Source organism: Pholis gunnellus, assembly GCF_910591455.1.
Source record: "Pholis gunnellus genome assembly, chromosome: 16".
In the NCBI taxonomy this organism is placed as follows: Eukaryota; Metazoa; Chordata; class Actinopteri; order Perciformes; family Pholidae; genus Pholis; species Pholis gunnellus.
In genome coordinates this window covers 13,878,818-13,902,167 of record NC_136543.1, presented here as the reverse complement: position 1 = coordinate 13,902,167, position 23,350 = coordinate 13,878,818, and the positions used below count along the sequence as shown (strand labels likewise).

Sequence of the window (23,350 nt, the reverse complement as noted above, 5' to 3'; positions counted from 1 at the left end):
TTACTACACAAAGAAAACTTTCATTACTTGCCTTTAGTGCTGTCACCCATGCAACTGGTGCAGCGTCCTTAAATGACACCAACAACAACATTCCACAACCTATGAGCCTTGTAAAGGGGTATAAAACAGATGAGTACATATTCAAGTTTGCATTACAGTTTTACCTCCGATGGGAGTATTATTATAGTGTGGTATTGTACCTTAACTTAAGAGGGAAATACATTATTTTACTTGTACATTTTTGGAGTAATAGTGAGACAGAGCTACTATGAAAACAGTGGTATAATGCATCTTCTGTGGCTCTGGATGAGGTGGTGATGGCTTGGTGAGTCAGAGCCTTGGGCTTTAACGAGGCATATAGAGGACATGTGGTGTCCAGGGTGTTTGGAGCCTGACACATATAATAAAAACTCAACATATCTCTGTCTTCTGCAAGTCCTACAACTTTACAAAAACACAATACTAAATTAGATCACCCCGTAAAGTGAAGGTTAGTTCTTTCACCACGCTGAATACCTCGGTAGTGTAGTAAAGGAGGTTGGATGCCACAGTGTAACCATCTACCACTGTGACTAATTACCTTCACATTAAAGCAGGTTGACTTTTAACCGAGCATGCAGTGATGGTCACGAGTCGAGGAGGAGCAGGTGAGGATGTGCAGCTGCTTGCAGGTGATGCAACCGCTTCATCGTTTACAGGGGTATGATAACACAGCTAACACAACAGACCTCTCTTGCCCTACACATTTCCATTCAACCCAACTCCCGACGAAGATAAATGAAAGTACAAGTGACCAAGTCATGACAGATTCTCTCTCTATTCAGCTAACCAGCTAGAAATAACACAACAGCCACAATGGAAAACACTCATCTTATGCACAGCTATGCCACATTAAACCAGCTACCTCTGTTAGTCAGGATAACCTTATTTACGGAGGCTAGGCAGCTAACATTAGCTTGAGAACAGGCCATGTCGTGTCAAGTCACCAGCTAGCTGAACGTGAGCCTCGTCGGTCAGCTAGCTTGCTGACACACACACACACACACGAGAACACAGACATCGCAGGCGTGTATTTAACTTGAAATTGAAAGAGTACCCTTTTCATATGAATTCCACTTGCAAAAAAACAGAGGGGATTTCTGCCGGACAGGCCGATGTTTTTGCCACTGTCCCCCGTTGTTGACAAAGCTCTGACGATGATGCGTCTCTTCCTGAAGGAGCAGATGATGCTGCACTTCCGGGATGCTGAGCAGCGTGATGCTGAGGATGCGAAAGGAGGAGAGACGACTGGAGAGAACTCAGATAAATACTTAACTTACTTAAAACAGTTGAGCAATCATCTCCCCTTGCTTTGCATCCCTTCTGACTTTCAACAACACAACATAATTAATGTGGAGATCCTCTGCAGTCTATGTACTAGTGTGTGCCGACTATATAATGCCACAATTTGTTGCAAAGCATGATATATACAATGCACAGCTAGTTGAAATGTTGTTAAATGTATACGTTTTTACGTTTTTGTTCATTTAGAGTGGACACTGCACTCACAGATACGGCTAAAGGGCATTAGCTAAAAACCACAGGATGTCCCGCCTTTTGACTCGTTCCCATTGGCTGTGGAAACTCACCGAGAGCTGCGATTGGCTAAAACCACAGTCAATCATAGCATTTCAGTTGTGCTTCCCTGGCTTGACAGCTGTCACTGTACGCCGAGGTCAAGGGGAAAGAAGCATGGCTGCGTTGTTTAGAGGGTCGCGAAATATATTGTTACGGTGGAATAAGCATGTGGACTTTGCTTTCGGTAACGTATACATGTCTATGTTGTCCCGTTTTCCTGTGCCGTTGTGTTTCCCCCCCGTGTTGAGAGGAAACGGAAAGCGGAACAGTGTCTGCTCCAGCCTGTTAGCTATTAGCTTGTTAGCAATCTGAAGAAAGTATGGATACTTACTGCTCGTGCTAGTGAAGTGAAACAGTGGAGACACATTGTCCCCTGAGTGGACCACCTGCTGCGTGGTGTTCACTCGTGCAGTGTGGTGGACAATGTGCTTGATGTACAAGAGCATGATGAAACGTGAAGCAATGGCCAGTAACAAGCTAATGTTAAATAACAGTGATGTCCTGAGATGGGTAGTAAGATCTGCACTGGGCTCTGAATATGTACTTTAGGTGTTGTTGTTGTCAGTGCAACAATTAATTCTTCATCACACACATTAACTAGCCTTGGATTGTCCACACCTCCCTGTCCTCCCTGTCCCTCCTACAACAGCTATGTTTTGTAAATCAGCAACAGTAGATATTAATGTGAATGTTCCTAAGATGCTACTTTAAATCCAGGGAGCACTGACACTATGCTACAGTTACTCTGGTCCTTTCGTCGCTGTATGTAATTCTCTTTTGTTAAAATAGTTTACAGCTACAGGGACCTTCCTCCAAATGCCCAAATACGGTGCTTTCTCTTTTTCCTTAAAAGCAGAGGTGGTTCTTGTCCAAGTCCATCGTAAAGTAATGCCAGCAACCACTTCAAATAGGCTGACATATCTGTGTGAATACATTAAGTCATATTTTTATTATATTAGAATAGATATATATTTTTATAGATAGATAATAGACTGAATAAGGACTTTAAGCTTTAACAGACAACTGAAATGTACAATCAGCCTTAAGTGTGGGAACAGTGGACCTCATGCAAGAACATTTTCTTATCTTTACTTTTTCCGTTCTGTGAGCTCGTACGAGGTTGCCACGTCAGATTCAGCAAACACTCCTAACTTCAGTTAAATGACCAGCGTAAACCTGATGAATGCCACCGAAAAAGGTCCAAAAAAGAAAGTTTGTTTCAACTTGCGAAAAAAAGAAGTATTAGATCGACATGTTGCAGTTTTTGGAATTTGTATGTATTTTTGTAAGCGTGACATTATTCCCCTCTTAAACTCAGATGAGGGAAAATAGGTGTAACAACATCTATGGACTGCAGTGTTACAAGACAGACCGAGCAGAAAGGCTACATGTGCCTCTGGAAGAAGCATTTGTCATTTTAGTGCATCGTCTTGAAGGAACCGTGAAAAATAATATTCCTGGAGCAATAGCAATCTGGTGTCTACTGTATACGTTGAAGGGTTGGTTGAATTTAAGGTCGGCCTTTCTGTTTGGGCGTCACTATCCAGACCTAATCCTGTTGTTGTAGTCTGGCTGGTTCACTGCCAGAGTTTCCACTCTGTTTAGTATCTGTTAACCTGGCTGGACCTTGACTGAGCCATCAGTGTTTATTAGCCTGGCCAGACTGCCCAAAAAGCTGAAATATTTTTCTTTGTTGACACTGATTCTGATGAGAGCATTTCCTCCTGGAGAGCAGTTTAGTTGCTTATCATTGCCGTTTGACCTGACATCATTAGCCACAGCATTAAGTCTTTCATTGCACTACTCATAGTGGAAAGTAGTCCTGCCTTCATTGTATGTCAGGCACTTTGAATCCCCTCAGTGTTACATAAACGTACCTTGCATTCATTAGATGAGCAGAATCAAGCACATTTCTTGCATTGAGGATTGTAACGTGCTTGTATTGCTCTGAACAATCTCCTCACACCTCTGAAGGCGTCTTTGTTGTCTCGTCCCTCAGTGTCAACGCGATCAATGGCCTCCAAGACACCAGTGGGGTTTGTTGGTCTGGGAAACATGGGCAGCCCCATGGCCAAAAACCTGCTAAGAAACGGTTATCCTGTTATCGCCACTGATGTCTTCCCTGAGTCCTGCAAGGAGCTGCAGGACATCGGTGCCCAGGTAACACATCAGCCAGTAACCTATCACATATGGACGTTTGCACATTTAAGAGATTGTAAATGATATATAACATGTCACATTTGACATTAAACGGGCCAAGTCGGCCAAGATTACACACAGGCTTTTACCACCATTCATTAAAACTCAGGGCAGTTTCTTTAGGATAGCTACTCAATGAAAATGTGCCTCTGAGCTGAAATGTTGTCATAAAGAAGAGCTATAATACAGCCAATTTGTTCATGACGACGCTTTATTGTGTTGTTGACGGGATGCTATTGTGCAATATTCAGGTCGTAGACTCTCCCGCAGAGGTGGCAGAGAAGGCAGACCGCATCCTCACAATGCTACCCTCCAGTCCCAACGTCATTGAAGTCTACACAGGCCCGAACGGCATCCTCAAGTAAGTCAACTTTACTGTCACAGGCTCCATTTGTGAACGTCATGCACCCCAAACCTACCTCTTTAAAAGCGATAAAGGAACGGCACCATTGCAGCGTGTTTAACGAACCAACAGATTATTTTATGCACCGTACATGAAGTGTTAATGCTTTTTGTCTTGCTCTCTTCAGGAAGGTGAAGAAGGGAACCCTGTTGATTGACTCCTCCACCATCGACCCTGCCGTCTCAAGAGAGATGGCATTGGCTGCAGAGAAGATGGGTGCAGTGTTCATGGACGCTCCGGTATCAGGAGGTAACGTGCACCTTTTTGAGTTGCTGTCGTCAAAGTCCATCTCGGCATATTTGATTTTGTTATTTTCCGTGCAGCTTGATCTTTGTAATTTGATGTCTGAAGGTATCGCAGGCTTTATTTCTCTCTTTAAGGGCATTACCAACGGTCAGGCATTATAAAAGGAATTAAGAGTAGGTGACGGTATCAAAAGTAGAATCCGACTGCTAGTTTGTTCATTTGAGAATACCACTGACTGTGCTAGGCCTCTGACCCCTCAGCCTCACTTTTGAACTATCTTACACTCTTTTGTATATCTAAACTATGAACCTCTGGGTTAGTGCTAGGACATGGGTTGTAATTACTGAGCGGGCCAGCCGCTGGGTGCCCTCTTGAGGTTTTATTGCTGCTTTTGACCGGGGGTCTTAAAGGCAAGGTTAAGGTTTTAAGTCCTCATTATGTTGGTGCTGTCTGCTCGTGATGGCTCCTTGACACAGCACAGGATCACCAGTCGTCCTTAATGGGCTGAGCCGCGGCGGAGAATCCCGTGTCAGAGCTTTTCATGTTGATGGAGCCGTAATGGCGGGTATCCCATGTTAGTGCCTTTCATGTCAGATAAAGAGTCATAAAGAGGAGAGAATCTGCCCTCACATGGAGTGCAGGAGAGGAAAAGAGGGAGATAAGACATGAAGGAGACACATCGCAGTAAAGCTGTCCATCTCTCTTTCTCACACACACACACACACACACACACACACACACTATTCTGTCGTTCAGGTATGCAGCTACATCCTGGCACTCTTGCACATGTGACTACTAACTCTGATCATTTGTTATTTGCTTTTTGTTGCACGATCTTTGATTCATGCACAACACACGCTTCAGCTCCCGCCCTCGCCCAGACAAACACAGACTTGGCCCACACGTGCATGTTTACCAGCTGGCGTCTGCAGAACAGACCGACTGCAGTCCCCGAGATCAGAGCGTTAAACCTGTTACTCTCCCTCAACACACACACACACACACACACACACACACACACTGTTTACATACTATAGACGGTGCACAGTTTGTGTGTGCAGTCCTCTGTGAAGGTTCTTCCTCTCCTGTCACTTAAGTAAGCCTCTTTTATTAGCCTGAGATGACCAATGATTTACCTGCTACCTCTGCCCTCTGCAACTATAGCTCTGCAGACACTCTTCTTTCTCACACACACATCCTGCATGCACGCACCCACCCATGTCACCTCGAGACATCCACAAGTCGTATCCATAAGTGCATACAGCTAGTTAAGTGCGGCGAAGATTCTCAGCAGAAAAGCACTCACTTTTTTTGAGAATCTTGTTATAATTCTGATAACCGATTTAAGTAAATTATGAAGCAAAAGTACCAAACATTCACTAGTTCAAAGAAAGTTCTGTTTAATATTATTGTGAATGGAAAATCTTTTTCGGTGATGGTGTGACCCTGATAAGCTTGGCTAAACCTGTGGAGACATACAGGTCGTGAATGAGTATTTCAGCATGTGGCAACTTCATGGGGAAATGGCCGAGACCTGTATCCCTCCATCCCCACATTTCCACTTCCCACATCTCTGGGTGGGACATGAGGTTACATGCTCTGTTCCAACCAGGAGATGGCACCCTCCCCAAATAGGGCATTGTCGTGTGTGTGTGTGTGCAAGAGGGAGGGTGACAGCAGCTCAGCTCTGCAACCAATAGTTCTCTTGTTAATACTGTATGTCCTCAAATGAAACACAATACAACATAAAGGAAATAGAAATTACTTCAGTGCTCAATTTTAGTTTTTAAATAACAGCTGGCATCGTCTCAGACAGATCCCAGAGACACAACAATAAAAATATGAAATATATATATTATATTTTATTAATATCCTTCATTATATCGGTTGGATACACTTGAATGACTTGAGTTAAATGAAGGCATTGTCCAATCAATGTATGTTGTTCACTGAGGATAACAATACACTCTCAGTCTTAAACAGTTACAGAGAGAGTCTGCTCTTATTGTGTGGTTTCAGCATTTGTTTTTGTTTTTCATTTAGATTTCTCTTTTGAGATAAAATGAATCCTATCGTGTATGTGGTGGCGTATTTTACACAGAAATGTGTGTGTGTGTGTGTTATGTGCGTCACTAGAGGTTTGGCAGCCAACCCTGGGATCTGAATAGCGGAGTCATAACCCTTTTTGAGTCATCAAAAAAAAAAACTTTCACTTTCTTCTCATGGGCATCTTGCTGGCTTCCATTCTTACAATCTGACCAGCGTCTTGGCTTTAGCGCACACACACACAAATGTCCATACAGAGTTGAGAACACTTTGCTGCATAGACACAGTTAAATTAGCATAGACACTGGTTCCTCAGGCATGCTAACATTTGCTTGCACACACACACACACACTTCTACCACTGTCTGGTGTCATTAAACGCGTCCGCATTCAAAGTTGACCCACAACAAAACGAGCTCTGATGTCACAGGCCCAGGGTGTTGGCACCGTGATGGCAAAAATAGGAGGTCTGGCTAACAAGCGGCTGGGTCGTTAGCAGTAATTACCCAGAATGCCTGTGTTTGTGTCTGTGTGCCCATGGTGGGCTGCCACATTGCTAACTGACGATGGCTTTTAAAAAAAAAAAGAAAAAGGCCCTAAAAACCTTTCATTGTGTTTTTTCCCAGCGCTGGGAAAGTCGGCTATCGTTGCAAATGAAAGCAAGAAGGAGCTGAGCTGTTGTGGGACCATGGGCACTCTGGCTAATGTTACTTGTTTGCGAGGTCTTATAATCCTCAGCTAACTACCTCTTTAGGCTAAGTCTCAACACCGCTCTAATCATATCCGTACCACATCAACTGAAGCTGAGTGCTGCAGTGTGTCATTTGCCGACAGTTTGAACGTCATCCTCCAGCCTGTAGGAGCTTGTTCAAACCAACGCTGGCACCAGTTCGTTCGTCAATCAACGCTGCCAATCCGCTTCTCTGCTGACTGATATAGACTCTGTTTCTCCCTCGGGGCACACAGGACCTCAGACTTGAGATGCATTCAGAAAGCCACTATTAGTTTTCAGTTCACTGGTTGCCCAAAAATGTATAGTTTAACATTGAAAAGTCTGTCCATCATTCTGTGAGCAACCGTGATCTGATTTTATTCTGATTCATCAGTGTAGAACTCACTGACAAACGCATTGCATTTCCTGTGACTGCTTCATATTAAAAGTCAACTCGTTTTTTTACCAGTTGCATGCTTTTAATGTGAAACTGCAGCAATAGGAAATTTTGGGTTTGAATTAAAAGGAACTTTTTACGGGAATGTTGCCACAGACCCCCCCCCCCCCCCCCCCCCCCCCCCACTAGTAATACTACAAATACATAAATATTGCAACACTTTTATTGGCTCAATCACCATTGCGTTACCTCATTTGGCGATAGTGACTGAACAGACATTTATTTAAGAAATATTACTTAAAAACAGGAAATCTTTTACTACGGAATTATTTTGTTCCCATTCACAAAGTATTAACTAGGGCTGCTACTAACAATTAAAATGTCTAACAATAGTAAAAAAAATAACTAAATATTTAAAGAACTAATAGTATAACTAATAGTCATCAGGACTGAAATGACCCCCCCTTGTTCACTATTCCCTACTTAATAAAACTTTACCTATGTTGGCGCTCTACTGAGCAGTAAATTGAGATTTTCCTTCATTCTTAAATGAAAGGAAAAACAAAGCAAGTCTAGTGGACTTAGTAACAAATACACAGACCAGTCTAACTTGTGCCTGTACAACTTGCCACTGGTATGCGTGGAGAGGAAGGAGCAGAAGCGCCCCGAGGGCCGTTTAGTGAAGGTTAGCGATGATTCTCTGACACCGGGTTCAGGAATCGGGTTGGATGGGCAGGGGGTGGTGCTGTCGCAGTCTGTCAAGTTGATGGCTCACCAGTACTAGAGAGCGTCAGTAGTCCAAAGACTAGATTAGCATAACAAGCCACTCACTGACGGGTTCTGGTGACATAGAGTGAATGGGAGGGAGGGTGTAGGGCGGTATAGAGTGACCAGGCATGGTGATGATGGAGGGAGGGGGGGGGGGGGGGGGGGTGACTCCAGCCTATGCTCCAGATGGGGGTAGACCCACAGCAGCTGGGGACTGGCTCCCACATCTCTGCTCGTATGTCATCTGTTGTGTGTGTGTGTGTGTGTGTGTGTGTGTGTGTCTGTCTGCAGACGCATAGTAAGCTGGCGTATGAGCCTGACAAAAAGTCTGTCAAATGTAGCCCAAACGTCCCACTGCATGTCACTCACCTAAAACTGAATTAGCATTCTGTCTATATGAAGGTCACTTTCTGCACCTCAAGTGTTTGTGTGTGTGTGTGTGTGTGTGTGTGTGTGTGTGTGTGTGTGTGTGTGTAGTTCATGTGTGTGTCTCAGCCTAATTGGGGATCATTATTAACTTGCTTCTTCTTAGATGAGTCTCATTGGGCCAGAGGAGAGGATTGATTGTGGACCTTTCCTGCTCTCTCCATCCTGTGTCACCATTGACCAGCCTCTCCCCTACGGAATAGAGCGGTTACTGATGATGATGATGCTGATGATGATGATGATGATAGTGATGATGATGAGGGCTGGCCTGGTCAATGGACAGGCATTGCAAACTAAACCCTTAAGGCTTGTTGTAACATTTATGTCCAAGAAACTATGTCGACGCTCTCAACTGAATTAAATATTCTTCTGTTCTGGAAGAAGTTTTCCCCAAAACTTTCTCCAGTCGATGTTCTCATGGAGTGTTTGTGAGCCGGATCAGTTCTCATGGCTCCGCGCTCGTTAACTGAAACAGATTAAAGAGTCTGCTTTTATCATAACGGAGGAGCTTTAGCAAAGTTGGCAGATAAACCGGTTCAAATGTACTGATTTCTTTTCTTTTTTTATGTGTGTAAGCAAATTTAGTAAACGCACACCCTCTTTCTGTTTCATGCGTTCGCTCGGTATCCGTTAGCCTTTTTACGGGGACTTTTTGGGGTTTTAATTTGTTTGAGAAAAAGATCTGCTCTGGGGTGTAATTATAATGCTGGACCACATGAGGCTGTGTTGTTGGCCTGTAAACAATCTACCCCTATTGGCTTACACTGCAAGCAGTCAACTCCCATTGACTCGAGGCTGTTGGACTATTAGGTGTGAAGGCTCTTTTCAGTCTGAATTACAGATGATTGTCAGCCGAGCCAAAGCTTGACATGTGCATGTACTTAAACACTTGTAGTATATTGCTAAAGCCAGAGTTTGTTTGCAGGAACTCCATTTGGACTTAAAGGTGTGACACAAAATCAGGCATAGCCCTAAAATCTCTCCTGTTGTTAATGAAGTATGAACAGTCACATTATCGTTTTGGAAGAGGTCTAATGATATAATAGGTTTTTACTTGAAGTGTTTTTCTGTATACTCTCTGGGAGAAAACAAGCTGGGTTGTGGCTCGTTGACAAATGCGTCATTCATTACCAAACTCTGGGAACACCCCTTTTTGTGTGTGTGTATGCGACTGTGTGTTGTTTGCGTAGCCTCATAGTCACAAATGTAGTTTAATTTAAACCCACCACCAATAAAAAGTGCCGACTGGTTTACATGCGGCTCGTAACTCCAAGACACGGCCTCAGAAGCTCCAACTGACGTCTTATTGGCTGCCGGCTCTGGGATCTGCACCTGTCCCTATTACACACACGTATACACAGGAACCCACACACTGATACTGCATGTACACCGACATTCACACTTACTTTGCACATATACACACCACTTCAAGAAAGAGCCCACGTTTGAAAGGTTATGAGTCTGTCATGAATTGCTTCGGTCGATTCGTTTGTGTGTAATGAAAGAAGTGCTAATGAATTGACTGTTCACTACAAACAGGCCAAACCAAAGTTGTTTCTCTGATCTTCCTTTGCCTTCACACAACCAGTCTCAGCCTCTCATGTTCATTGTCGAAGCCTGCTGCCGAGCATCTGTCCTGACGGTGCCTGATTGCCTGCTTTTTAACTTGAACCTTGTTAATAGAGGAGATCAGATGAAGGAGATGTCTGTGTCTTTAATTGAGTGGAAGTTAACTTGCTCGGGCCACACACACACACACACACACACAACTACAGATGCACACTTACAGACACAGATATACGCTGTGTCCCCTCTCCATACATCATACAACATATTGTAAGAGCCACTTTCATTCTCCCAACCCTTTCACTCTGCACAGTAGCCACAGAGTGGCTCATTAATAGTCCAGCCAGCTTCTTGCATGCTCTGACAATAATTGCGTTTCGGGGTGAGGAGGTGGGCACCCACTACTTGACTACCCAAAACTTGTGCCCTGGAGCTGGATGAGAGAAAGTGACCAAGAAGAGAGGTGGTTCTTTCCCAAGGGAATTATTTCCTGCTAGACATTACAGTGCCGCGTTTGTCTTAATCCTGAATCTGCTGTTTTTCCCCTTGAAAGAGGTGGCAGTATGTGCTGTCTTTAGCACTCTGGTAAACGTATATACTATATTTATTAAGCAGTATTTGCTCTGGCAATATATACATAACTTTATCCCTTATGGAAGTTTTCTTAGTATTTCCTTCTTTCCTCTCCATCCCTGAACCCTGTATCTTCTATCATAGGTGCCCCCCCCACCCCTAATATACACACACACACACACACACACACACACACACACACACACACACACACACACACACACACACACACACACACACACACACACACACACACACACACACACACACACACACACACACACACTGTCTCCCCCCCCCGCCCTAGGGGGCGTTGTGTAGTTGTGCAGCGCTAACGATCCAGGACTGTCACTCCCGCTGGGATGGATGAGCCGGCGGGCCCGGCGCTCAGGAAGCCTCATTAGGATTCCTCTTTAATCCGTCTCTGACAGGACCAGTCCGAGAACGGGATGTCCCCTCACACGCACGCACACACACACAGTGTACACACTACATAGACACTATGAATTGCACAACACACGCAAACACAAATGCGCTTTTGCCCATGCACAATGAGCAGACTCTCTGACAACCCCACAACACACACACACATTGTTATGCTAATGTTGTGTTATTCTTCTACCATCAAGGATCTTCCATCATCCCGGTGTCACTACCTATAGAAATCCACTACAGATCATAAGAGCTTATTATGGGTGATTAGTTAATTTGAGGGAGGGAGAGTTGGGAGGGGGGAATGCTGGGAGGTAGAAAGTGAAAGATCGTTTTCCTCTCTACATCTCTCTCTCCCCCGTTCTTGCTCTCTCTCTTTTGTCTTGCTCTTCTTCTTCCTCCCTCTTATTCTTTCTCTCCTTACTGAGATATATTGATCAGCACGTTGACTGTGTTATCAATAATCTCCTCTTTAGTCGTCCGCGAGCAGTGATCTCCCCTAATGAACCTGCACAGTTGTCACACTGCTCTCTCTGTGTTTGTGTTTGTCTGTGAAAGAGAAGCTCAGCCTGAGGCTGGGAAACGACTGAATGAGATGTAAGGAATCAGAAGTGATGGGATGAGTCAAACTTTTACAACCAATGTAAAGAAACACTCTAATTGAGTTATTGTTTATCTATTGTTTTTGTTTGCTTTGTCAAGTAAAAGTTTTCTGACTACTTCCGCACTATGTGTTACACAGACGGTACACAGGATTGTTATCAAGCTATTTGGTCAAACAGACAATATCAGACAATCTCCGAGCTATTCTGCCACTAAATAACAAACGTCATTATATGAAACTAAACTAGTTTTCATATGAAGTGACTAGAAAGGAGCTGAATCTAACATGTCCATGCTCTCTGAACCATATGTGTGTGTGATCGGTGTGTGTGGCGGCCGTATGTTGAGCGTGTGTTTGCCGTGGTCCATAGGCAGCTGCCGCAGCGTGGGCTTTGGGCTTCATTATGTGGCCCTAATGACCTGCTGACAGCTCAACACTGACACTCAAACAACACGCATATATACAGTGTGCTGGTACGGGCACCATCATACACTTGACAAAAGAACAGCCAATTAAATAAGGGGGAGGGTGAAAAGAGATGTATATTTCTGTTTATCGGTCATAAATATACAGTAAGTCTCCTCTCTTCCTCTCCTCCACTGCAGTGAAGTCTGATAATGTGATTTCAGCTGTTTTTGTCCCCAGTAATTCCCTTTTAATTATTAACACTGACATTATTAGGCTTTCACTATTAAGAGGCCTTTCATTAGAGCCAGACGACACCCTAAAGAGACATTTGAACTCTCTCTCTCCCTCTTTCTCTTTCTTCTTTTCCTTTTTTTCTGAGAACTGAAAAGTCTGTTACTTTGCATGCACGATCACAGCCCGTTGACTTCTACATTACTTTTCTAAGTATTGTGTGTGAGGTCAGCATTATATATTATTTAGTTAACCCATATTTAACCAGTTAAGAGCCGTTAAAGCATTAAACCAGAATAACCACAAGAAGACATGGAGGAAAAACACGAACATGTCAACCTACGGTAACAAGAACCAACCGATGAATCTATTATTGTACTGATAGCAGCTTTGAAATTAGACAGAGACAATTCTCTCAGACTAGCACTACCGTCGGATTTCTGTGAAATAAAAGTGCAGATGTTTGATGTATGGCGACTGTGGCTCAGTGGTAGAGCGGGTCATCATTGATGTGTCCGTGGGAAAGGCACTTAATGATGTGTGGGTATGAATGGCACCTTGCACGGGTGTGAATGGGTGAAGGACATGTGTAAAAAGCGCTTTGAGTGGTCGTACGACTAGAAAAGCACTATACATGTCCATTTACCGTGATGAGAGTTCACCCAGAATGGCTTTATGAATGAACACGTACCAATGATTGAGCCTACGATAGGTTTGAGTAAAGCGTACAATGACGAGTGAGGACTTTACAATTTGTAACCAATCGGATGCATTCATACAGAACAGATCACCGTACACAAGAACCGGTAACAAAGTAGCAGAGATCAGTCTTCTTCTTGCCTCAGTGTGTGTGTATACAGCATGTGTATAGCAGATTTCATTGTGTTAACATTTGGGACTAATCAATGAAGCATTAAAGGGACATTGCAGAGGAGACTCAGGCCGGCTGGGTCCAACCCGAGAGCTGAAAAGGGGTTACTTCTGCATTAAGGACCCTGTGGAGCGGGCGAGGTGGGGGGGGGGCGAGGTTGCCTCCCACAACATGGCACGCTCCTTAAGCCATCAGGCATGGGGAGGGACGCCTAATTGAACATGATAAAGTGTAAAGTTAATTACCCCTCACGCCTGTCACCGATACCCCCATGAGGGGGGCTGGCCTCAGGCACAGCTGTTGGTGGCTATATGCGTATGCGTATGCGTGTGTGTGTGTGTGTGTGTGTGTGTGTGTGAGAGACCGAGAGAGCAAGGGTGACAGGACAAAAGGCAAGGGCTCCCACGAGAGTTGTGCAGAAGATGATGGCAACAATCGGCTTTTAAAGATACCTCTGTCCCTCTGGTGCACCACTACTTAACACGCCTGTCCCACTATGAGTCCACCACACACACACCGAGAGTAAAGTGCACAGCTGACCTTTTAGACACAGTTAGTACAGTCGTTGAAACAGTCAAGTGGTTGATATATTATGTTCTTTTGTGTGGCAAATCCATATATTTTAGTTGGATCCACCTGTTTACTTGTGCTCAGTTACAATACGATTCGTCTGCACTTTTTTAGTTTAGTCAAATTTAACTCACTCTTCAACCTTGTATACGTGTGTGTGTGTATACGTGTGTGTCTGGGTTGGACCATTTCAGAGACTAGGGATGGTTTTTTGAGTGTGTGTGAACTATCGACTCAAGCACAGTGTGTGTTCACCTCAGTTAACCCTCAACGCTGAGTCTGAACATGTGTTTCGTGTTTAGGTGTCGGGGCTGCCAGCATGGCCAAACTGACCTTCATGGTGGGTGGAGTGGAGGAGGAATACAACGCTGCGCAGGAGCTGCTCACTTGCATGGGAGCGAATGTTGTCTACTGTGGACAGGTTGGCTCTGGACAGGTAAAGATGCAATCGTGCAAACACACTTACACACATACAACTCACACAGAATTTATAAACATTCTACTAAAATGTGTATGAAATTGATTTTGTCTGCAATCCTCAAGGAGACCATTAAACCCACAATTTTCTATTTTTAATGGTATCTCACAGAGGTCTTCAACTTTAGATTTTGCTTCACAGAAGGCTCTGAAACATAAAGAACATCCTGAATATTAAACTATAACTTGTTTTAAATGTAATAAATCGTGCAATATAAAGATTTTGCCTCACTAATACAGGAATGTTTGTTCAAAATGTTCAAGTTAAATATCTCCTCAGGGAGCCACTGTTGAGGCACATTCACAAGTCTGTTCTAATGCTGGATCATAAGGATTTATGTCTCAGGTACCTTTTTTAAATGTATCCACATTCTGTGTTGTCTTGCAAACCTCCTCATATACACACACAGTAAAAGTGCATTTTCTGCTTTCTTGTCAATCTTCTCTAGGCAGCGAAGATCTGCAACAACATGCTGCTGGCCATCGGGATGATTGGGACCGCAGAGACCATGAACCTTGGCATCAGGTATAGTCAGCCAGTGCTGCGTTAAGCTGCTTCATACCTGTTATCCTGAAGGGAAATGCGAGGATGAAAGATTTACATGGGAAACGTTATCTAACTTAAACGTATACCAAGCTAGCCTTTAAATTACATATATGTGCTTGTAATAACAATATGTTGTAGCCCAGCGAGGTGTAATTATATATATTTTTTTAAACAGCTGTTCTGTAGATCCAATGGGGGATCATTTGGTTGTAATCACCATGAACTTACAAGTGGCACGTTTGAGGCGTCTACATTTTAGCCACACATGAATTTGGCTTCTACCTAGCCCTTAGATATAGCCGTCACTATAAAAACAGTTACTATACCAGTGATATGGCTGTAACTGTGGCAGTAATTTACTACTTCAATACAGGTTTGGAAGTGTGTGCGTGCATGTGTGCGTGCATGTGTGCGTGCGCGCGTGTGCGTGCGTGCGTGTGCGTGCGTGCGTGTGCGTGCGTGTGTGTGCGTGTGTGTGTGTGTGCGTGTAGTTTATGGAAGTGCAAAGGGGTCAGCCCAGCCCCGAGTCAGGAGCCGCCTCTGCTGGAGAGAGATGGATGAGGGGGTGGAGCCACAGACTCTGATTTACATCTGCTGATTGAGCTCTCACCGGTATCCTGTCATAACCCTGTCACTGAACACTGCCTAAAAATCCCATCGTTCATCATGGCACAAAGGCTGAGAATTATGGGATATGAAGTTTTATTTTTTTTTATTTTTTGTCTCTCCAAAACATTTTGATTTGACTTGAAATATCGGACTCACCCAAGGATTCAAGAACAAGCATCTTAGCAGCCGATTCTCATTATAGTGCAGATTTCCTTCAGAATCTCCGAGGCCTACACATCGGTTATTCCCCACATGAATGAATTTACCTGAGCCATCAGATTAGTGTTTCACCTTTAGAAGTGTGAATTTATTATCTACTTTATTTATACATATCCCTGTCAATAATGGACTGTTTCCTCTGTTCGTCGTGATACTATTATGGGTTTTATGGGTTTTGCAACATAAATGGTGTGTGCACCCAGCTGGTGTGTGTGTGTATGTGTGCGCGCGAATTGCTCTTCTCACAGTGCAGCTGTGTTAGTGCTGCTGATTTATCTGTGCTGAGACAGAGGAGGAAAATTGGCATGAGCAGTCGCACATAAATCCCCCACAAGGCCTCTGAAATATGGAGGCATTAAGGGAGCAACACAGATTTACACATTGCCACACTGTCTCTGTTACACGCGCGCACACACACACACACACTCACACAGATTTACATCCACAGACACTGAAGACAGCAGTTTTCTACCAAACTACAACAGCTTCTGCTCACTGTGCACATCAGTATAACATATGCCTATGAAAAAAGGATAAGAATACTAACTACTGCATCCCTTCACTTTGAATGTGAATTATTTTTTTTACATGCAAAACTGACCCATTTTCACTTTTGATTGTGTGCGTGTGTGCGCCCACGCGCATGGTGTGAGTGTGTGTGTGTGTGTGTGCTCCCCCCCCCCCCCCCCCTCTTACTAACCAATCTCTGGGGCTTTATTATAGGGTTTGACAAAGACTGTCATCGTTTAGAGAGAGCCCACACCCGTAAATCTCCCATGCTGCATTGCGGCCCAGCCTCTTATGCAGAAAGGGCGCTCTCTTAGGCGTATGTGTACTGACACACTCGCACACGACACAGTCCGACACAAAGGAGACTGAGCACTCACAGCCAATTTACAGGAAAACGGCAATAACATTTTATCATGCTGGACTTGGGCCTGATAGAGCTGCCCTTTCTTCAAATACGTGTGTGTGTGTGTCTCCCCTTACCTGTGTGTGTGTGTGTGTGTGTGTGTGTGTGTGTGTGTGTGTGTGTGTGTGTGTGTGTGTGTGTGTGTGTGTGTGTGTGTGTGTGTGTGTGTGTGTGTGTGTGTGTGTGTGTGTGTGTGTGTGTACACACGCACACACACACACACAGAGCTCTGTTCGTGGAGCTAATTTGTTGATCTCAGATGGAAACTCGGGCCGTCTCCAACGGAGCGTGGCGTTCTCGTAGTGCGAGGAATGGCCACGCATGACAATTATGAGCACACACACACACACACACACACAGACCCACGCACCCACCCTGCCTGTCTGCCGTCCTCGCTTTCCCTCTCTTTCGAGTTTTCTTCCCCGTCCCTATTTGCTGTACCTCCTCATTTTATTCTTTTCTTTTAATCCCTTCATTTCTCCTCTGCCTGCTGTAATTTCTGCACGCAGCCGACCAGTCAGTGGAAGAGGGAGACGAGAAGCTGCAGACAGTAGCAGCAGTGATTTTAATGATGCACATGAAGATGAGAGGAGAGAGGCGACTGGCCCAAGAAGGGATATGAGGCTTTAACGGCTTACAGTTCACCTTGCACGCCTGTGTACCTGCACTCAGTCATGCATACAAACATGCATGTCTCGAGTAGGAACACACATATTTGTTCCTTTTTATAAGGAGAACAGGCAAATCGAAGGACAAAACAACGCCCAACCCTATGAGACGTAAAAAGATTTGCCACAACAAACATGAACGCAGACACACATCTCTCCTTAAATTAATTGTGAGCATATGTTCCGATGACGATTAAAGTTGGGTGATAAACGCGCTTGTTGCCTCTATAAATGGGATAGTAAAGGCTTCTGTGTGTGTGTGTGTGTGTATATGTGCTCGTTAGCTCTTTAATGTAATAGTAAATGGGGAACAGGTTGGGCTTCCTCTCCTGTGGCATCAAACAAGGACGAGAAGCTAATCTCAATGAACTCCACCTGCTAGAGCTCCCCAGCACATAAACACCTTCCCGTCTTATCTTCATCTCTCTCTCTCTCTCGCATTTCTTTAATGTGCAGAGGCATCGCACAGCAACACGTTTGTATCTTTGTGTTTTTATCCATGTCAATCTTGTTAAAGCGTGACATGTCCTCTTCTCCACGCAAATTACCGCAGGCGAGGAACAACACCACTGCGTCAGCTAATAACCACGGCAGTGCGTGTGAGTGGTGTGTGTGTAAGTGTGTGTGTGTGTGTGTGTGTGTGTGTGTGTGTGTGTGTGTGTGTGTGAGATGGGAGCAGGAGGGGAACTTCATTGATTTATCGTTAACAGAGGACAACAGCTCCCCGTCAGCGTCTCTGGTCGCTATAACAAACGATCTGCGCGCTCGGACGCGCTTTATTGTAGCTCAGCCAGTAACCTTTTCAGCTACTGACCCAGAACGCAGGGAGGGGCTGCCTGCCTGTGTGTGCGAGTGTGTGCGGAGAGATGGGGGGGGGGGGGGGGGGGGGGGGTTTGTGTGCGATGTCAAACATATGTCCCCCAGAGTCCTCAGACAGGGAGGTGTCAGCAGGGAAGACGAGGGGGAGGAAGAGGAGGAGAGGAGAAGCAGGATGGCGAGGGATGCTTTCAGACGTAAACTAAAGAAGCCATCATGAGCGAGACTGCCGTTAAAAAAAATCGCGAACTAAAACACATGTTTACAAACACACGCATGCACGCACACAAGCGCCACTTATGCCACATTTCCAAAACAGTTTGTTAAAAAAAAACGTGCGGACACAAAAGAGGCGAAGGGTAAGGGAGGAGGGAGAGACATGGAGAGAGCGTAAACGCAATTCACATTCTTAATTAGTTAGCAGACAGCTAATAAAAACGGTGGTAATAATGGCAGAATGAGAGCCAGGTGGAGGGAGGGAGGGAGGGAGGCTGCTGGCCTTAAGGACCTATGATGGTTTAATAGTCATATTGAGAGCAGAATAGAGTTACAGGCCTGTAAGTAACAGTGAAGTGAGGCAGCCAGGGCTTGATGTGGTCCGCTTTACACTGGCCTTTAAACCGTTAATATACCAAAGCTGCACTACACAGACGTTGTAGTTACACCCTCTCTACTGTAATGGTTTCACTCTCTGTTCCTGTCTGTCCCTTTTTTCTTCTTGCCGTGGTCTAGAGATTTGTCCTCTTGCATATGAAAGTGGGTAGTTGCAAAAATGGGGCAGCAGGAGTAAGAGCGAGTGACAGCAAGGTTTATTGCTCCCCTGTGCTACTTAACCACTTCTCCTCCTCCTCCTCCTCCACTTTCTTTTTTCATGAAAGAGGGATGATGAGCGATAGATGTGCTCTTAAACATCAATACTGCATTAGCCAGCATTACAAAGCCTTCAGCCATTAACATTGAGGAATGGTCACAGCCTAGCATAAGGTTCAATTGGGGTCACTACAAGCACCAGCCGCCCCACACCCATCTTTCTCCACGTTCCTCTTTTTGCTCTGTGTTGAAAATAAATTCCACAATCGGCGATCTTATATCCCTCCTGTCCCATTTCCTCACTGGTTCATAATTCCTCTTTCCTATTTTAACGCTACCGACAGTTTTCAACCTTTTCTCACAACCTCATCCTGAGTCTTCAGTGTGGCAGTAAATCTAATCCTTCAGTTTAACCGTTTTGTGCCACTGATTTACCCATGAATTCCCCCGTTACCAAGTAAGAAGGCGATGCTGATCTTTTCCTTCTCCTTTTCCTTTTCTCAGACTGGGTTTGGACCCCAAGCTGCTGGCAGAGGTCCTCAACATGTCCTCAGGTCGTTGCTGGTCCAGCGACACGTATAATCCAGTCCCCGGCGTCATGGAGGGAGTCCCCTCAGCCAACAACTACCAGGGCGGCTTTGGAACCACACTAATGGCCAAGGTACAACCTGCTCCATGTCTTTGTGTCACTTTTTTTAATGATCCTTTTTATTTGGATTAATCTCTTGACTAGCTATTTTTGCTTAATTTATTAAGGTGTTTTTTTCTTACTGTTAAATCTATAAATAGTAACAAATGCACGTGCCATTTCCCACAGCCCAAGCTGACATCAAAGTGCTTGTTTAGTCCTTCCAACAATCTAAACTTGATTCACAATCCAAAATGAAATAAAACCGAGAAAAGAAGCAAGTCATCCCATTTGGTATTTTCCCCAGGATAAAAGACCTGATTAATGATTTATCAAAGTTGTTGCCATTTAATTTTCTGCTACTATTACTCGTTCTCTTCTCTTTGTCTGTCAACCCTGCAATTTACTTTTTCAATTTTGTACTGTTCTTTTGTGTCTGTGATACTCCTCTTCACAACCCATCTGTGACTTATGCTGTTCCACTTAATTTTACCGTCACTGCACTAGCTACTCTCTATGGGTCAGTTTGCATCCGTGTATTATTTATTGAATCTGAGTGTCTATTAATACACTTGCACTGTGTGCTTCTATCACACACACCAAACTTGAGAAATCTGACAAAATTAGGATAAACGCCTTTAGATTGACAAAAATAGATTATAACGTTAGTCCAACTATCTGACACCCTGCCTCACTTTCTCGCTGTCTCTGTTTCTAGGATCTTGGTTTGGCTCAAAACACTGCGACCAACACTAAAACACCCATCCCTCTGGGTTCCCTCGCCCACCAGATCTTCAGAGTCATGTGCTCCCGCGGCTACGCGAACAAGGACTTCTCATCCGTCTTCCAATTCCTACGTGAGGAGGAAGGACAGTGAATGGAGGAGGAGCAGAGTTGACTGTGACGTTACCATACATAAACACATACACACACACACAATCACACACACGCACACACACACACACACAGACCAGTGCCCCTTATCCCACTATGCTCAGGAGAGACTAAGGCCATGCCCTCAGGCACAGATCTGCGGTCCAATTAACATACTGTATGTCGGCACATGTTCCCTCATAGCCTTAGCTGAATCATATTTTCAGTTCACGGCTCTCCCTCTGCATGGGAGAAATGCTAAAACTGACCTCAGATCAGTATCTAGAGACAAAGCAACTCTCTTCCCACTCTGGAATGAGAGGCCGGAGTGGGAAATGAGAGGTAGGAAGAGGCACTCCTGGTTTATATGTACCAATGCAAAATATTATGTGGTTTTCCAAGATGATTGATAAGTAATAGCTGCATGATGGTTAAAAGTTTAAGTATGCTTTTGTCGGGTTTGTGCTTATTGCCTGTTACCCAAATGACTGTAACCTGTCCCTGTTCAATGAAAGGGCAGAAAAGGAAACGCAAGCTACAGAGAGGATTCACATAGCGGGGGGGGGGGGGGGATTTCATTGGAGAGACAGTGCAAGAGACTGCAGAGGTTAGGTCACCCTTTTTTCAGCTGGAGAAAATATTCACAGCACTACATGTAAGGTTACCAAAACCACTTGTTTTGTTACATTTGTCTGTTTTAGGGAGAAAAGTGGTGTCATTCAAGTGTTCATTCATGTTGCCAGCATACATACGGTCATTCACTCACTGGACCGACCACTTAAGCTCATTGAAATACTGTGATTATATATCTGGTTATTTTTGCACTGTGTGCATCGCAGTGCGGTGCGCCGGGCCATTTTGATACAGTTACAGAACCTCTTTAAACTTACCTGTCTTCTCTGATGTCTACATCTGCTTATCGAGCCACTGGAGTATTATTTTGTGACCAACACTGTTTGAATTTTATACTGTTCACTACAAAAGTTTGTTCTCATTCTCTAACTCTTTCTGTTGCCCATTTTGACTTTAATTAAAGTCCATCCTCGCATATTTCTCCTCCCTGTCTCCGTCTCTCTCAACTTGTACGATATGTGTGTAAGCGAGGAACGTTTCCTCCCGCCTCTGAACAAATGTACATAATGTATATTACATATTGTTGAAGAGAAATCTAAATGGACTGTCACTTTTTGTAGTAAAATGCATTAATAGTGTCTACAGTTTGTCTTTGCTCTGTGAAACAGATCCTCAGTCACACTGTAGCCTAAAAATAAAAGATGTTCCGTGTATTTGGTGTTTGTCTGGTTTTGTTAGATAAGTAGCTCTCAGTATGCTGCTGAAGATGTAGCACTTTTTGTGATGAGGTGCTGATCACTGGAATCAGACTTGGAAGTAGGGAAAAAGGTAACACTGTTTCAATATACAAATCTTCTAATCGTTTGATTCAACAATGAGAAGACACGAGCACTGATTTGTTATGTTAGCTACACCCAAATTACACATCTGTTGGTGATGAGATAATCGTGTTCCACCATAGGGGTGAGAGAAAAAAAGTCAAACCACCAGCTCTAAATCTAAACTTTTACTAAATATCAATTAGAAATCAAAATATGTGTGTGTTTTGAAATATATACATTATTTAGTTTGTTTGACTGTAGCTCACTGAATGCCACGTTTTTTTTGACACCACTATAGTGGAACATGACATTAAACATCGTCACAATAAAAAAGTAAATATGGGGCCAGATTGTGTCACATTTTTCTTGCTTTCAACATCTGCATGCTAACATGCTCACAATGACGATGCTAACATGCGGATGCGTGGACTGTTTAGCAAGTTAAGTACAGCTAAGGCTGTTAGAAGTTTTGCAAGTATTTGGTCACAATAAAAGGTATTGTTGAAATGTTGCCTATAAAAAGGAATTATCAAGTGCCTCTCTAACATATTTCATCCAAACCATCCAATAGTTGTTGATATTTCACTCAACCACTGATGTGATACAGAAATTCTGGGAACATGAATGAAATTAATTTGGTACCAATTCATCCACTAGATGTTGAGATATTTCTGGTGAACAATGACCTGCTGGTGCACTCAACCAATCTTTTGTCATTAACTTCAAAACTAAATATACAAGCTTCATTCATTTCAAGTCAATTGAACTTAAAAATAAATAACTTGGTGCATGACTCCATTTGATATTAAGTCTTTTGACTTGAAATGAGTTGAATGAACAAACTGCTGAGAGTTAACTCGTCAAATTAAGTTTCCAAAGACTTCCCAGCATGCATTGTTTGAGAGTTATACCTCCCCATAGACCCTTATTTTTTGTAGTTTGTAGAAAGCAGACATGAGGAAAACTTGTGGTAAGTCTTATAGTCTTACTTAGATAAGTAAAGGTTGTTTTCTTATCTAAATACTGAAATCGGTGAGAACCACCAGACAGTGAGAAAGTGGAAATGGAAAGCAAATCAGACTGCAAAATGAAATGTATACTACCTTAGTTGGTTTTACATTCTCACAATTCATGAGATGATTTTAAACTAATTATTCAATTTTCTAACGTTTTAAAGTTGAGCCGCTTTGAAACTTTTGACAGTGAAAAGTGAGGGAGATTATCAAAGTCACCGTGATTTATCCTCTGGAAACCGTGAATATCCTAAACAAATCTCATAGCTATCCATCACATAGTTGTAAAGACATGCCACTAAAAAACTAAAATGT

General features: G+C 43.7%; 1 protein-coding gene across 1 annotated transcript; it reads left to right on the top strand.

Moving 5' to 3' along the window:
- Positions 1-1,689: 1,689 nt before the first annotated feature.
- Positions 1,690-21,914, top strand: hibadha (3-hydroxyisobutyrate dehydrogenase a). The gene is made up of 8 exons (XM_079175591.1): positions 1,690-1,801; positions 3,617-3,777; positions 4,068-4,177; positions 4,347-4,468; positions 14,371-14,504; positions 14,995-15,071; positions 19,632-19,788; positions 20,474-21,914. The coding sequence occupies exons 1-8, from the start codon at positions 1,732-1,734 to the stop codon at positions 20,630-20,632; spliced, it is 990 nt and encodes a 329-aa protein (XP_079031717.1). The 5' UTR covers positions 1,690-1,731; the 3' UTR covers positions 20,633-21,914.
- The last annotated feature ends 1,436 nt before the right edge of the window (positions 21,915-23,350 follow it).

What these genes read in the sequence shown, in the direction of transcription:
- hibadha (XM_079175591.1), top strand. Translation starts at nt 1,732, where the DNA reads ATGGCTGCGTTGTTTAGAGGGTCGCGAAATATATTGTTACGGTGGAAT. An exon ending in GGCCCGAACGGCATCCTCAA is followed by an intron (nt 4,178 to 4,346) that starts GTAAGTCAACTT and finishes TGCTCTCTTCAG; the next exon opens with GAAGGTGAAGAAGGGAACCC. An exon ending in GAACCACACTAATGGCCAAG is followed by an intron (nt 19,789 to 20,473) that starts GTACAACCTGCT and finishes CTCTGTTTCTAG; the next exon opens with GATCTTGGTTTGGCTCAAAA.